The following is a 16123-nucleotide window of genomic DNA, read 5'->3' on the forward strand; positions in this document are numbered from 1 at the left end:
AAAATAAATCACAGCGATTCAGTATATTTGTCTTTTAAAATACTATTCCGATTTGTAGTGTATGTTTGCGCAAAGTGCTCGATTAAGGAAGCAACACAACTTGGTGGTAAGCAGCCACAATGAGGCAATAGATACTGCAGATTCAAAAAGAAGACGCACAACACTCAGACACTTAAAACGGAGACCTAACACAGACAACCTGTATATATCACAATAACAGTTTTAGGTACATTGTCTCTGTGATGTTATATTCTTTCCAGCTTACCTGGTCACTGTCAGCAACAGTGCATACATTAAATAACATTCTTTAATGGAGCATTTATCAGAGCTGGAGAAATGGAAGCGATTGCATGCAAAGATAGTCATGAAAACATGAGGTGTAGTGTGGAGAAACTGTCATCAAATCATTTTGGTTTTTGTTACAGCAAAATAAGGCAGAATATATACTGTCCAAAACTTAAACGACATCTTCACGTCAGCAACTGCATCGGAAAGATGAACAGAAAATAATTCCATCATTCCGAAGCCAAGTTTAACATTTTGTCCTCAAAAAGTTCTTCCACGCTGTCGAGTGTCACTGTTTCTCTAAGATGATGCGAAGGCCATCTGGTAGTGAAATGTTAAAGTTAACGGGTTCTCTTAAAGCTAAAACTGCAGCAAGGAAAAGACAGATTGGCAAGCTGACTTGCTGCTCATTCAAACTAATAAAAAAAATTGAAAACAACTGATTTCATAAACCACAGATCCATCTAGGTTACATGAGTGAGCTGCATGTGATGCAGTGAAAACAACAAGGCAGTCCTCAATATTTCATTGGACATGGATATTTGTCCCAAATAACATTATGCAAATACTTCAAGTCTTTGTCCTTCCTCCAACATTTTCAAGGCGAGTCTTTGGGAACCATGGCAACACTCTGCAGGACATTCATCCAAAACACGGTGAACTCTGTTCTTACTCAGTCAGCCAGGAACCCAGAATTTAGTTTTATACAGCATGAAATATAAAATCAGCTTATGGTCTGTTTTTACAGGAAGAGAAGGGGGAACAATTCTAAATATTCTGGACTGCTTATAGAGAGGTTTTCAAAACATATAATTGTATGTTTCTTGACTTATACTTAGGTCTTTCTCCCCTCAGTTCAGCATATAAGTTCTTAAATTTGAAAGTGTCTAAAAATCAGGATTCAATCAAACATGGATTATTGATGATAACATCCTGTAGAGAAATAGGTAATAATAACAAACGTGAGTAGTGTGTAAGGGTTGTTAAAAATACTTAATAAAGTAACTCATTGCTAAACATTAAAAATATAGTATTAATTTACTGATTATACAGAATATTTGTGACTTGAGGAAGTGCAAAAATACTGTAATACAATTAATGTGGCAGTAACAAGAAAGTAGTTTAGGATCAGGCAATCAAGGGGCTTGCTAAGCATTTGAATAAGGCAGAATGTTATTACTAAAAAGTGAAGTAAGTTTGGGTTAAGTTAGATATAAAGGTTACATAACAGAATTTAGCTCAAACCTTGTGCATAGGCAATAGATATAAAATGAAGGTAAAAAAAAATATTGAAATGTAAATGTACAGCAGGGTTAATATAGTTAGAGCATGAAAAGGCACTTTTTGAAAAGCACTTTCTTTGACCTCTACTACAGTCGTCAATAACTGTTTGTTTTCAATTGTAAATTGGGCTGCAACAACGTATTGATGATATTGAAACACCTAAATGTGCTCAAATGGCAATGGCTGAAAACATTCATGACCAATCAATACTAAAATGACAAAATGTAAACTCAGAATTTCAACCATGAAGACAATTTTGGCAAATCAAAGCATGATTGATGAAATGTCACACATGCTGAAAAAAAAAAAACGAGGTGGGATGACAGGTCTCTTCTAGGGAAAAAAAGTCCCCTTATTATCTATAGGCTTCAGTTCCTTATGACAGTTCTCCTAATGCTAGTGATGATGGCGCCACACGATGCAGCAAAAACTGATAAAATGGCATATATTATGGTAAAGATGATCAAATGTCTTTATAATACATACAATATTTTTGGATTCAACCAATAACATGCTGATCAAGTTCAACGGTGACAGTCAGTTTCAGCTGTTCACATGACTCTGAGCTGTTGTGATCTGTAATGTGTTTGCCTACTTAAAGTATTTGAAACTGGTTCCTCATTTACTCAGACTGTTGTCTCTCTGCTGGCTTTTAGATCAGGGACAGACATCTGCCTGCGCATTCGAGGAGGGGCCTGGAAGCTGATTGGATGGTTAGGATGGTCAGTGTGATGGTACTGCTGGTAGCCACCAAAGCCACTATCTGTATACATCATGCCATTGTAGTGGAACGGCTGCTGCTGATGGTGTGGCTGGGGATGTACTGGGTGGTTCTGGTGCTGGCGGGGCTGGTAGAACACCTGGCTGTGCCTCCTGTTGCTTTCAGGCTGCTGCAGTGACTCCATGGAGCCAGAGGGCCGCTGGCGGTGATTAAAAGAGTTGCTGCGGCCACGTTCATGGGACTGCTGATGTTGGTTGTTCCTATAGTTATGTCTGTGACCCTGGCTTAAACCTTGCTCCAAGTCTCTGCTCCTGTGCTGGACTGATGGACTAGGCAATGGAGGAGTGACTTGGACAACTGCAGCAGCCATCTTTTCTCTAGATTGTGCTCCTTCTACCACCTGGGCTTCTCCTTCCTCTTCCTCTACAGCTTCTTTGGGCACCTTTAGCTCAATGACCTGCTGATCTGTGATAATGATGTGAGTACCGGGGCTCCATGAGTTGCGGTGCTTAGGGTTACTTCTGAAGGGGAAGCGCAGCTTGCGATCCTCTGGTGGTATAAAGCGATGTGGTCCGGTTTGCCGGCGGAGCTGCTTTGAGATCTCTTGTTGCTGAAGGCCCTTAAGGCGCAACTGCTCTTGACGCATCCAGCGCATTTGGCCTCGCTTTAGGGTTGAGTCATCTCCTGGACTTTGGCCCATTTGCAAATCTGCTTCCTCCACATCAGGTTTTTGTGGCACTGGAGGTTTTCCCTCAATTGGGCTTGGTGTTCTGGCTGCGCAAATAGGTGCGGCAACGCTGGGAGGCTTTTCCTGTCCCTCTGGGGTAATGAGCGGAAGGACCTTTTCCATTTTGACCATCTTGTTCCTGAGAGAACGGATCTCGTCGTCCTTCATATTATTCTGTTTCTTCACCTCGTGCAAGATGTCCTCAAGTTTATCAATGTGCACTTTTAGTTCATCCATAACAGCCCCTCCTGCTCGAGTCCCATTGGTGATGACGTCATCAATGCGCTCATCGCCAACTCCGACAGTGTCCCAAACATCCCGAGCCACTGCCCTCCACGAGTCCCGCTCGTTAGGGTCCTTCTTCATGTAGCTAGCACAAAGCTCCTTCATCTTAACAATAGCCAGAGCCTCGATTTCTTGCCTTGTTTGGCGGAAATCATTGAGCGCTACTTCATAGCAGATTTCTTTGACCGCCTGGATCTTCAGGTCAGAGATGGTCACCCATTTGGAGTCCTTGGTGATGCGGCGCCGCTGTGGAACTTGGTACATTTTAACGGGCTCTCTTATCTTCCCGCTGCTGGGTAATCCACACTTTCTCACGATAGACTGCAGCTTGCTGGGGGGCAGCTTTTCCCTCAAGGAAGTGATCAGTCTCCAGCTCTCCTCACAAGACCTCTTATCTGAGTCATCCCCACTATCAGAGTCTCCATCCTTAAGAAAACAAAACAGGACAAAAACCAAATGGTTCCCAAAAAAAGAGAAATTACAATGGGAAATCAAAGAGAAGATGAAAGGATGGCTTGAAAAAGAATGAATAATAAATAAATATGCAACAAGGGAGTTTTAACTCTGTCTCAAGTCTAAGAGCTTGAGCTAAGCTGTAGCTTAGGGGAACATTCAGAATGTTCAGCTTTAGGAAGATGACTATTTCACTGTAATAATAAAATGAATAATTCTGCATACATTGTAAGTAAACAAGATGTATGCCAACATGCAGTTTAATTTTCAGAATTATGTTCAAAATAAAGATAGAAAACCAAACAAATACAACAAACAGTGGCTTCCATTGACTTTCTTGTCAGTTTGCCTTTCTCTTATTTTCTCCAGTGAAAGTGGTAATATGGATATGAAGTGATGTCACCTTTAAAAAAATGTTTGTTCCCAATGTCGCATATTTATATTAAAAGTAAAGATTAAGCATTTCTATCATGGTTAGAAAGAAATATCAATAGAGGACAGTAGCTGATTGGAGCACTTCTGTATTGTTTTTTGATATTCCTCTTCTTTTATTTTTTTGGTTTGGATCCCAAAACATGCTACAGTGGCATGCAAGTAGATGGGCGTTTGAGCTTTCCCCCTTTAGTCCAGAAGGTTTGAGTGGCTTTAGTTTTAGCGGTGAGTTAGAAGACAGTGTTCTTGCAGTTGATCAGAAAGCCAGTAGAGAGAGCAGAGGCAGAAGTGAGTGTTAATCCACTACAAGAAAGATGTTAGTTGGAAAAAAATGCAGTTTCTCATTTTGTTTTTGTAGACAAAGCACATTACAGATCACAACCAGTTTGTAAAGATGATTCAGGTGTTGGGAATGATAGTGTATCCGAGGCTAGAATTGAATGTTACGTTGCTGGGAAGACTGAACCTGTAGTTCCGCACATAATACCACCAGAGTATAAAAGGTCTAAGATTCGCTTATTCAACTATGAGCTGTCATAACTCTGTTGTTGAGCTGTAACCTCAGTGTGCTACAAGGTGCCAGGTAAGGCTGGCAAAGTGTGGTAGCCAAAGAAGTCAATGAGAAACCACATTGTCACTATCGGTCAAAAAACTACAGCAGGAATTGTTATCACAATGCATTGTACATGTCAGCAACTGCATTGAAGAGATGGAACTCATAAACAGAGCAAGAAAACTAGAGTAGAAATCTAATCCAAGCAAATCAACAGCCACTTCAGCTCAATGGCAAACACTGCAACTTAGTCCAGAACCAGTACTTAGAGAGTTAAGAACACATGCTATTAACATGAACCATGCAAAAGCAGCATCAATTTATAAAAGACATGGGTGTGTGTTTCAGTACTGACCAATATTCAGTCAGTTCTCAATGAATTCTTAATCTTAGTATCAAATCAACTTTAGCTGCAAGTTGCTGTTTTGCAAGATTCAGATCCTCTACAGAAAACACAGGAGAAGGGGAAACTGGGATTTGGAAAGGGGAAAGATTTACAAGCTAAATTTTGCTCGATAAAATTGCTACAGACAAAGGATTTCAACTTAAGAAGGCAGGTAACCAGAAACCAGTCTCAAACCAGAAAAACTTCCATGCAAGGAGAACAGACATGCTTGAGGAGTAAAGGTGTGATTCTCCCACATACACACATCTCATAAGTGTCAGAGTATGAATTAGTACTAGTCAGAACCAAGTGAAACTATCATACAAAAACCAAAAAGTAGCTTTCCAATTGTAAAAGACATAACAAACCAATGCTTTAACTTTGAATTCCCCTTGTGAAGTTGCTTTATATTACTTTATAGCTGACGTGAAAAATCATCAAGACTATGGCCTAACATCTATTAGACACACTGAAGTTACTACTAACTAGTCAGCAACCTCTAAAATTGAAAATGACAGAAATCTGAATACTAGTCACAAAGTGCGTTGATTAAATACCAGCTTATTTGAACTCACCAGTCGCTGTTGCTCCAGAAGTTGGTCTGCTTCTTCCTTCTCCTTCTTGTACAAGATCTCCATCTCAGTGAGCCTACAGAAACGGGTTATATATATTGACATGATTGCACAATTAATGATACACTGTACACTCTAAATCACGACACCATTAGTAATTCACTGATATTAAACCGATAGATTTCGTACCTTTTCTCCATTTCCTGCTTCATGTCAATGCCCTGTTTTTCGAGAAGTTCTCTCTGAGCAAAGGTCCAATCCACAGGCTCCACTGGGGTTTCAGCAGATGGTGTCTTCTCCCTCTCAGCTCTGGCCTGTTCTGGGTGGTTGAACCGGAACACATGGTTCTTTCCCATAATGATACGGTTACCTGGAAGAAGATGGGGCAAACGTGGAGAGAATGAAGTTAAACAAGATATTACAAGCAACAGCAAACAGCTCTGACCTTTGTCTTCACCATATTTTGTATTTAAAGTAGAACATCCAAAGGCGTGTCCAAGCCCAAAAGAAAGACACTATAAATGGTTTTCTAGGGTTCTTTGGAAAGCAATAATCTCCTTTACCTCAGTCCACAAACATAATACAAATATTAAATCTACAGATTCCTTACATCTTTGGTTCTAAAATAGGATCTGTACCTGAACGAAGCTGGATTGCATTTACAACACGCTTGCCGTTGACGTAGGTTTCCGATCCCTCACAGGGTACCAGCATGACGACAACTTCAACAAAAACACATCAACAAATCATTAGTGACTCATTCTGAAATCATCTTTATACACGGTTAAAGACAAACATCTAATCCTTTGAATGTTTTGATTACTAGCAGTTAGGGGAATATGTTTTATTAGCAACAGAAAATGCACACATTTCATCTGCTGTGGAGGCATAGATTTGTTTTTCAGGATTCAAGATTTTTTATTGTCAAATGCACAACAATTACATTAAGCAGTCGCTGGCAGTGAAATGCTTGAGTCCTCTCTTTTCATTATAATTTCATGATCTCTTGGATTCATGAATGAAGATGTTCAATGAAGAAAACCCTAGCATGCAAAGTAAAAATATAGTGTCTCACCATTTCCATTGGCATTCCTCTCGCTGCGGAAGATGCAGTGCTCTTCCTTGATATGAGCACCACTTAAAACAATGTCCTGTCGTCTATCAGTGTCGGCCTGACCCACCCTGAAACAACCAAAGAGGCCATTTTGAGAGAGTAAACATTGTTCTCCCATTCTCTTGGCAGCCATTTCACAAAAAACTTGGTGTAAAATGGACTTGCATAAATGGAATCTTAAAACCATTACTTATGAGAGGGCAGTACTTCTAAAGCAATACACTATACTACAGACACTTCATCTGGAATTCTGTCATCCACTGTCATCCCCCTGGGGTGCGATTGTAACACAATACTCAAGGGGAACAGTCTGTAGAGGAGGCCAAAAGGACAAAGAGGGAAGGAAAGTAACTCTAGAAAGGGAAAAAAATGTGATAAGTGACAGACTAAGTCTTGTAAGGGTCGAAACGTTTTCTTGCTAAACATCAAAAGAGAATAAAATGTAAATAGAGTGTCTGGGAGGAATTTCAAACCTTTCCAAATCCTTTGCAACATCTCAGTGTCATAATTCAAGTTTCAGTTACCTTGTAATTCCATCTTTGATGTAGTAGAGCAGACACTCTGACATGAGAGGATCCTCGTTCAGGTTAACCAGATGTGGAGTCTACACATGAGACATGAGAGGTTGACAGTTCAGCACAAATACATCTGTAGGATTTCTCTTCTTTCATCAATATTCAGCAGGACAGCACTTAACAGGGTTAAGGAGGGAATAGTTTCATATTTTACATTGCTGATAACTAGGATCTGTGATACATGATCTCCTACATGAACATAGACAAAGAGTATCACACTGACACCTCTAGACTATTATACATCACAGAGCTAACAAACAATGCTAGCAGCTACTCCTCCAAATACCAACCTTTTTAGGGGAAAACACCCCGCTAAAGTCTGCATAGAGATCACAAGGTTTCTCAACAAATTGCTAACCCATGGAGCAGCAATGAGTGAAACAAGAGAAGAAGAAAGGATGACAAATGAGTGTGGACAAAAAGAAGGACCACGCAACAATTAAAGGTGGGGGGTGAAAACATGCCAAAAGAAGGATTCATTTCAAAGAGTGGAATCTTCTGAAACCTAAGCTGATCTAGTGACAGCTGGTGATTAAAAGATAACAGATCCCTCTCTCTCTCTCTGGTGCTATTATCTCTTCACAGACAAGTACATGCTAAGTCTACTGGTATTTAGGCTGCTGCTTCTACTGGAAGATACTGGAGAGTAGGAACAGTGATCAAAAATTTTAAAAACAGCAGATCCAGAACATTGACATAAATAACTTTTTAAATCACTACTAAATATTAACTGTCATTTATGGGGCTACAGCTAATGGAGGAAAGGGGCTTTATCTGCTGATTAAACAAACCTTCTTAATGGGAAAACAATCAAACTGCTCTTCAAATGGCGTTTCATGGCTAAGCTGAGTGTGTGAAGGAAGCAAATGACAAAGAGTGGAAATACAGACAGAATGATAAAGTGAACAGATGACAAAAAAAACAGTGACTGAACAGGGAGGGTTCTCATGGAAAAAAAGACAACAAGGAAAAAAAAGTCAGGAGGTGATGGTGGAAGGGTGTGCATCACCACAACCCATGGGGAATTTGACGTCAATGTCTGTGCCTGTGTCTGTTCTACCTTTTTAGGAGAGAAGACACCCAGAGTGCCTCCATCTTCGCGGATTGCAACACCCATCTCTGCAAGCAGGGCCTCCCTGTAGTGAGGACAAAACATCTGTTAACTCACAAATAATCATTAAAATGAAACGTCTTTACACAGCATGCTGCATATATTCTGACACTGTACATTGTTTCAAGCAAAGCCCTTTGTGTTGATAAGAGAAAGAAGTTGAGAAGTCATGTTTAACAAAAAAGAAAGGGATTGGTTGGTACAGAGAATGGCACCATAGAGACTTGATGGACAGACAGTAACACGGTTGATGTCTTCAACTACAGACGAGTGGATAAGGGGCAGAATGGATGTTAGAAGAGGGATTGTGCAGCGGAGTGTGACAGCAGGGAAGTGAAAAGGAAATGGACAGAATGACTGATGAGGAAAGAGACATATAGGTGAAGAAAATTAGACAGACGGCACTGAGGTGTGAAAAGAAGGACAGGACTATGGCGGGGGTGTCCAACACTGACAGATTAGTTTTAAGGAGGGGTGGAGGCCCATGTAGGACACACATCTCCCTCCTCAAGAGATGGAGATGGACATAAACAGACATTGCCTGCCAATACTGACCTCTCCATGCGGATCGCCTCAGTCTTTCTCAGTTTCTCTTCCCAGGTTTCATTGAGCTCTGCAATGATCTTCTCCGATTCCTAAGCACAAGAGGCAGACTGTGAGTAAACACAGGCAGTGTGAAGTGATACTGACAGTTATGAGCGGTGTATTCGAATTGTGATCAGAAGCCACCCGGTCTTGATTCTTTAGATTTAGAAACCTTTGGATCAGGGTGAAAATCAGGACAGTGTTATTACAGTGGAAACAGCTTATTCACTTTAAGCAGTTGATTTCTATAAACATGCCTAGCTTCTGTATGACAGTCCCGGAGCTTCACGTTGCGCACTTGTGTTAACAGTTTCATTGTAAACACACATGTAAACTCAAACTGGATAAAAACCATAGAATTTTAATTGTTATTTTTTTCAAAATATCCGTAGTACAGCCCCAAATCCAGCTCTTCATCTTTGAAAAGCAGTGAGGTAATGGATATTATCCAGATATTGACATTCTGTAATATTTGTTAATAATGCAGTATATAGTTATTTTCATTGCTTAGCATAAAAGTGAATGTTTATGTTGTGTATTACTGACACCGCTGTTTTTATTCCTATAAAACGTAACCTTCTGGACACGGCTGAGACACCTTTGGACTGTGAATATTATGGGCCTCACTTTATAAAGCCAAAGGGACTGGATCTATTTTGGTCGAATTTCCTCCGTATCTGCGTTGGTGCTTGACGTCACTGGATGACAGACAGACTGGGCACCATGGTTGCCATGGACACTGCAGCTCCTCATGGCCGGTTGGTACGATCCTATGTGCTCTCTTATCAGCAGAGTGAGAGTTGTACTGCATGTGTGAGAGGCATTAAGCTCTGAGGCCACATGAGGACTTAAAGGCAAAATGTTTTGTTCTTAAATGCTTTGTGTGAACTAAAAATACCTTTTTGACATTAAAGTATATGAGCATTTTAATGTCGCTTTCGGGTTAATTCCTTACCCGTGTCATATAGCCTTTTTATGTGTATAAAGGATCAGATTATTTTAAATGCCAAACTCTGCTGCAAAGGAAGACTGAAGAGCCTGAAACACCTCATTTGTATTTCTGTTAAAGTATCTACTTGCTGGTTTGAATTGATAATGCAGAAGCAACGCCATTGTTACCATGGCTACAGCAGCTTCAATATATTCCCATATTTCACAATTTTGGAAATATTTTCCTTTTACTGCTACACTCCCAATCTACAGAGGACATAGGAAAAAGAAAGAAAAAAAGAAAACTCTACTGTTTTTTATTCAAGGTAAGAAAACTGAATTGTTGGCAGAGTGGGCAGATAACTGTGGGACGCCTCTTCTCTCCTAACTAGACACACATCCGTGTAACTTGAAGACTGCTGAAGACATACACAGGCCTGGTTTACCTTCAGTCTTTCAATGGCTTCCTCTCCTCCAGGTGTGGACATGATGCGCTCCTGGATGCTGGTGACCGACTGCAGGCCCCCCTGGCCGCACAGTGAGCCAGAGGATGGAGAGGCTGTCAGGGAACCAATAGGGGCTGTGGAGAAATGGCCAGGGCGTTGATTCTCTGATGCTACCAAGTATCTATTCTTATTGTTCTGAAAGTCTTTCAGGTCTGAGCCAACACCAAGAGAGAGAGAGAGAGGGAGAAGAACACAGAAAGAAGTGGAAATGATAGGGGGGAATAAACCACATAAAATGAAGGAAACCAAATACCAAACAGGAAGAGAGAGAAGAGGTTGGAAAAAAGAAAGGACAGAGGGGGGGAGAGACCAATGTGAGACACACATTTTATAGGTCCAACAGTTAAGACAAACACCCAGCATAATGGACAGCTACTGGCAGCAGCAGTTCTCACTCCAGGTTGTTTTCAACAGCTTTCTCCAACCCTTCCAACTTCCAGAGAAAATGCATTACATATCAGCTTGAACTCCATTAGAGAGGTTTCATGAGGCTGTTTAATGAGGGTTAGAGTTAAAGTGCAGAGGAATTTACTCAGTGCACAATATTTCTAGTGTGTATGATTATATGAAGGAGTAAAATGTCCCTTTGTTTTTATTTGTATTGTAATCTGACTGAAAAGTCAGAGTGAGAGCTGCTTTCAGTGCATCAACTTAATGATGGGAGAAACTTAGAGGCAACGAGAGGGTCCAGAGGGAGGACAGACGAGAATCGGAGACACACACTGCCAAAGTTCAGCCCGCATTCGAGTAGTTTGATGAACCGCACACACACACACGCATGCACTCACACACCCACAGCAGTCTCACTAAAGGTCAGGCAGCTCGTGTCAATATAATGGCTTCAAGGACCTTTGAGGTAACTCAGTCTGTGCACTTAAAGAAGCCAAAATAGAGCAAATGGCCATTAAACATAACGTTTAAATAGTTTGGCAGGTGCTGACATTTTGGATGTAAGAATGCAGAAAGCTGACAATGGAAATATGAGCTTTTCAATATTCCAGAAAATGAAGGAACTTAAAGATACCGAAGTATTGAGTTAATCAAGTTAACTAAGGCATAAAGGGACACGAGGAGCTAAATGTTTGATCTCACTCTGCACATTGAGTACAGAACATTAGCGCTAAAGGGCATGAGGGAAGATGTGTTAGGGATATTTGAGAAAACAGAGCAGAGGCTGCAAACTAACTATTCAAAGCTTACTATTACAAAACATCAAGCTAGTCTATTCTGTATAACTACACCTCCTGTGTAGCTACTTAGAAATTCAAAAATCATGCACCTTTCCATCGGTAGCTCAGAGCCTCAGTATGAGAACTGAGAAGAGCCATTCTTAAGCTTTGAGCAATGTCACCTGTAGTGGACGATTAGTAGCAGAGGAGAAAATAAAAAGCAGAAAGATCCATAACATGAGAAGAAGCTTGAGTCAAAGGGCTGACATAGTGTGACAATTATGCAGATGTGTTGGGGTTGGGGAAGACATACTAGCAAGTCTAGAGGTAATGTTTTTTAAAAGGGTCTAGATCAAGAGTAACATGGACTTGAGGCTGCAAATAGCTGCCTCACCCCCATCATTCTTCAAGGAACAGAAACACAAGCGCAAAGCATGCTAGCCTAGTTGCATGCTAACCACTGCCAGCTCAGCACACCTACAGGAGGAGCCTTGCATTTCTAAGGTTCCTTCTATAAAGCTTTTGTGTTGTAAGCACTGACATGCAAAGCTTGTAGCAGATCTCATATTCAGGTTATGGGGGGGGGGGGGGCATAGGCAATGTCAGCTATTGTTTAATAGAGCAACTAGTGATAGACAAGGCATGACTAGCACACATATACACACATTTGATTCCACTTCCCGGGCAATCATCCCCCATAGGATCAACTGAGGGGAAGCAGGAGAAGATGAGAAGGGTCAGAGGTCAGCACCAGTAGAATGAGAGGAAACGGTTACAGACATTTCTTAAAGAAGGCTTGATGATAACACGGATGGGGAGAAAATGCCATTGAACGACTTGTTTAGTGCCACATCATTTGGCGTGATCTAACAGGCAGTCGCTTATGGGCAGGAAATTTATCAATCCCAGATATTAGACGTTATTAATGGGTATATTATGTCTCCATTACTCTTGTGTACGGCCAATGAAGTGTGCAATTTTAATGTAGCTTTAAATTACCAGTTGTGTCATCATTCAAAATCAGCCAAATATGACGGTATACATTTTAATTAAATTATTTAGTATTTGCTTATGTGTAGTAAAAAACCTTAAATGTTGTTGCATTTATTGTTATACATATGACACATAGTACAAAATGTCAGTGTTTTTAGATTTGCATAGCAATGGAGACAAAGCTGCATGGCTGAAAGCTATTAGACAGTGATGAAGACAGAAAATGTTGCCGACTCGTGTTGGGCCTAAGAGAAAGGGTAGGTGCCCTGGGCTGCAGATCATGTCTAGATGTGGCAGAATAAGACTCACTGTCCAGGATGTCTCCCAGGCCCTGGGCGCGGAGCAGCTCCTTCAGTCGAGTCACTTCATCCTTCAGATCACGCACCAGCTTGTTGTTGGGATCCTCATTGATGACAGCATTGCACTTGATGTTCTTGGCTCGGTCGGCATAGCTAAAAAAATAGAACTTATTTAGCTTGAAAAATCTAAATAAACGGGAATGCAAATGATTACTTAGAATTCTTTAGCTGTATCTACAGCATTTCCTGAATGGGGAGCTTTACCGGAGTGTGCTGAGAGTTTCGTCATAGTTGATATCTGCAGGACTGAGGGCGGCTACCATAGCTGTTCTGGAGTTTCCACCTAATAACAAAGATCAGCAGAGAGGTCAACTCTATGACAATGTCAGTAAAGCCATTTTTCTCTAACAGATCAGTTTGTTGCAAACACAACATGTTTTCCATTGCACTGTAAATTTAAAATGCTAAGAATGAAATAAAACACTACGTAAGCAAAGTGAATGCTAAGAACTAATTGCACTAATGTAAGACTTCACTCTCATAAGCCCTCACTGCCATGAACCACATGTGCCAGCTAAGATTGAAGATACCCTGGAAACCTCTCCTCCACATGTCAGAGCTAAAGAGAAATGTGTGCTCTTCTAGTTTGATTAAAATACAGTCTGCTGACTGTGCTCTTCTTAAATAGGCTCAGAGTAACGTACACTAGCTCCAGTAATCCTTTCTTGCCCTTAGTGCCTATCATGGGATACAGATGGTAAACATTTTCTTTCTGTCCAGGGTACTTACTAACAAACATTCCATAATTTGCCACAAGGTAAATTATGTTTATCAGCTGATATTAGTAGTCATACCCAGATTCTCCCTCAGCAGCCATGTCAGAACAGAGTCTCTGTAAGGGATGAAGTCACTCTTCTTCTTCTTCTTGCTCTGCAGTAAACAAAACATTAATTTGGCTGATGGAAAACCAACCGACAATGGATGTAAGTCTTTCTATCTAGAAATTGAATATTAGGGATGGTAATAAAGACTGAACTATATGACAAATCCCTCATGTAATAGACAAGTGAACTGGTCAAATGAGTACAGGCCCGTTTGACACACTTTTGCTATTGTGAAAGGGTTTTATTGTGCATGGTGCCAAATAGCACAGCACTTAAGGTGAAATAATGGTATTCCAAGAAAGTGCGTGGTAACTTCAACATTGTTCATAGCAAAAGGCTGTCAAATCTGCCTCATGGGAGGTAGAAGAGGTTAGTGGTTGAGCTGTCAAACGGTTTACCTTGGTGGTACAGTTATCCTGCGTAAGCAAGCATTTACAAGGGCAAGAGAAGAGAAAAGCAGACATTACAGCATGCCAGGCTGATAAACAAATTCCATGAGAGGACAGGGTCAGATTGTAGAGGGTAGAGATAGGCAGAAGAGGAGGAGGAGGTGAAAGAAAGAAATAGAAAGAGAAATAGAAATAGACATAAAATACTCACCACTTCAGCCAAGGCAGAGATTACCTTCCCTAACGTGGTGAGAGATTTGTTGATGTTTGCTCCCTCCTGCAAACATGGACGAAAAAATATTATTCAAGAGCCCTTGAGGTGATACTGTAGTTAACGGTTTGTTAATGCAACCGCTGGGTGATGACTGCAGTCTTACCTTTAGCCTGGTGCCTGTAGCTCCAGTGGAATCTGCTCGTTCGCTACCCGCCAAGTCTACCAGACTAATTTTACTGACCTGAAGGGAGGGAGTGAATGTATTTTAGATGCTTATAAATAATGCACATTTGAATTATAACAAACTGAGAGAGGAACTCAGGGAATATTACTGAAACAAGGACTGCAAAAAATACCTAACATAAGCTTTTTACTAAACCATCCAAAATGTCTGAAAGGAAGTGAAAACCATTATTGTCAAGAGATGCAGCCCGGCAGAAAATCGGATAGTGTGGCTAAATACAATGGGCATTGTGTGTACAGTAACACAGTGGTCTTTGTCTCTCTGCAGTCAAAGGAAATGCCAAAAGTCCAATCTAAAATAGCTCGCTTCTTTCCTTCTGCAATCAGCACGACTTGGTGAACCACAGGAGAAATCTTAGCCAACATCAAATAAGCAAACTGAAAACTAAGCTGTGAGTAAATTAACCTGCCTACAGTGTGGGATCAGAGTGTTAAGTTATAAACATGGTTGTATGTGAATAGTTCAAGATATACATTTAAGAATCAGAAGGTGTCTGTCTCTCCAGTTTCCTCTGACCTTTTCTGTGGAGAGGTCTGTCTCACTATCGTGTTTCTTCTGTGTGAAGACGATGGTGAAAACAGCGTGGGACCTGCTGCTGGTTTCATTCATGTTGGTGGCGGCCACAGTTCTGAAGATTATAACATATGACCACAGTTAGTTAGGGAAATATAAAATGCATGAGGATGTAACAAACTGAGCTTTTATAATTATTCAGAATTATTAACGCTAAATTCTTAGTCTTGGCTATTACTGGAGTTATCATCCCTGGATTTGACGCCTATTAGGGTGAATTGAGTCTATGGGATTACTTTGCGTGGCGGAGGTGGATAATACTGTGAGGACACCAAACTCAAATGCACAAAGCTCGCTCAGCGGAACAGTCACAGGGGAGATACAGGCTTTACATGCCATGTTCTAGAAATAAGCCTTCTGAGTCAGCACAGGAAGATTAAGGCAGGGTGTACTCCTCCCCACAGGAGCTCTCATGACTTACAAATATAAATTACATCCACTCAAGCTTTTACACCTATTTCACTGAGAATGGCTCACTACCTGCAATTCAAATCTCAGCCATCCTGGGCGAGCTTGAGATGCTGTTTTATTTAAATTTGAAAAATATAGGGACGAGTCTGGAAGTCCTCTAAATCAAAATGATAGCTGACTTTATTATTATTCCCCTTAATTAAAATCACCTGGCCTTGTTGCCTGCATCCATCAGGTCAGCGATGTCTGTGTAGGAGGTGACGGCTAGCTTGGACAGGTCCTCCACGTAGGGGCCAAGCAGAGGGTGTTCTCGCACCCGTAAGTTCCCTTTGTTTTTGGGATTGAGCAAGTCTCGTACCCGTTCACAGTAGATCTCCATGTAACTGACCTAGAAAAGATTCAAAAAAAGTTTCAAAATTATCTGTTCAG

General features: G+C 40.9%; 1 protein-coding gene across 1 annotated transcript in view; it reads right to left on the bottom strand.

The window, feature by feature from the left end:
* Window positions 1-16123, bottom strand: part of kif1b (kinesin family member 1B) — a gene marked incomplete in the record, with an annotated part of 59932 nt that overhangs the window by 27234 nt on the left and 16575 nt on the right. The window contains 17 exon segments of the mRNA XM_062392786.1: window positions 5701-5773; window positions 5887-6067; window positions 6336-6419; window positions 6773-6879; window positions 7336-7415; window positions 8447-8522; window positions 9053-9132; window positions 10459-10592; window positions 12353-12394; window positions 12990-13132; window positions 13244-13322; window positions 13834-13909; window positions 14262-14279; window positions 14464-14529; window positions 14630-14707; window positions 15227-15338; window positions 15904-16082. Of these exon segments, the coding sequence (XP_062248770.1) occupies window positions 5701-5773; window positions 5887-6067; window positions 6336-6419; window positions 6773-6879; window positions 7336-7415; window positions 8447-8522; window positions 9053-9132; window positions 10459-10592; window positions 12353-12394; window positions 12990-13132; window positions 13244-13322; window positions 13834-13909; window positions 14262-14279; window positions 14464-14529; window positions 14630-14707; window positions 15227-15338; window positions 15904-16082 (1608 nt within the window).

This window comes from Platichthys flesus, chromosome 7 (genome assembly GCF_949316205.1).
Source record: "Platichthys flesus chromosome 7, fPlaFle2.1, whole genome shotgun sequence".
Classification (NCBI taxonomy): domain Eukaryota; kingdom Metazoa; phylum Chordata; class Actinopteri; order Pleuronectiformes; family Pleuronectidae; genus Platichthys; species Platichthys flesus.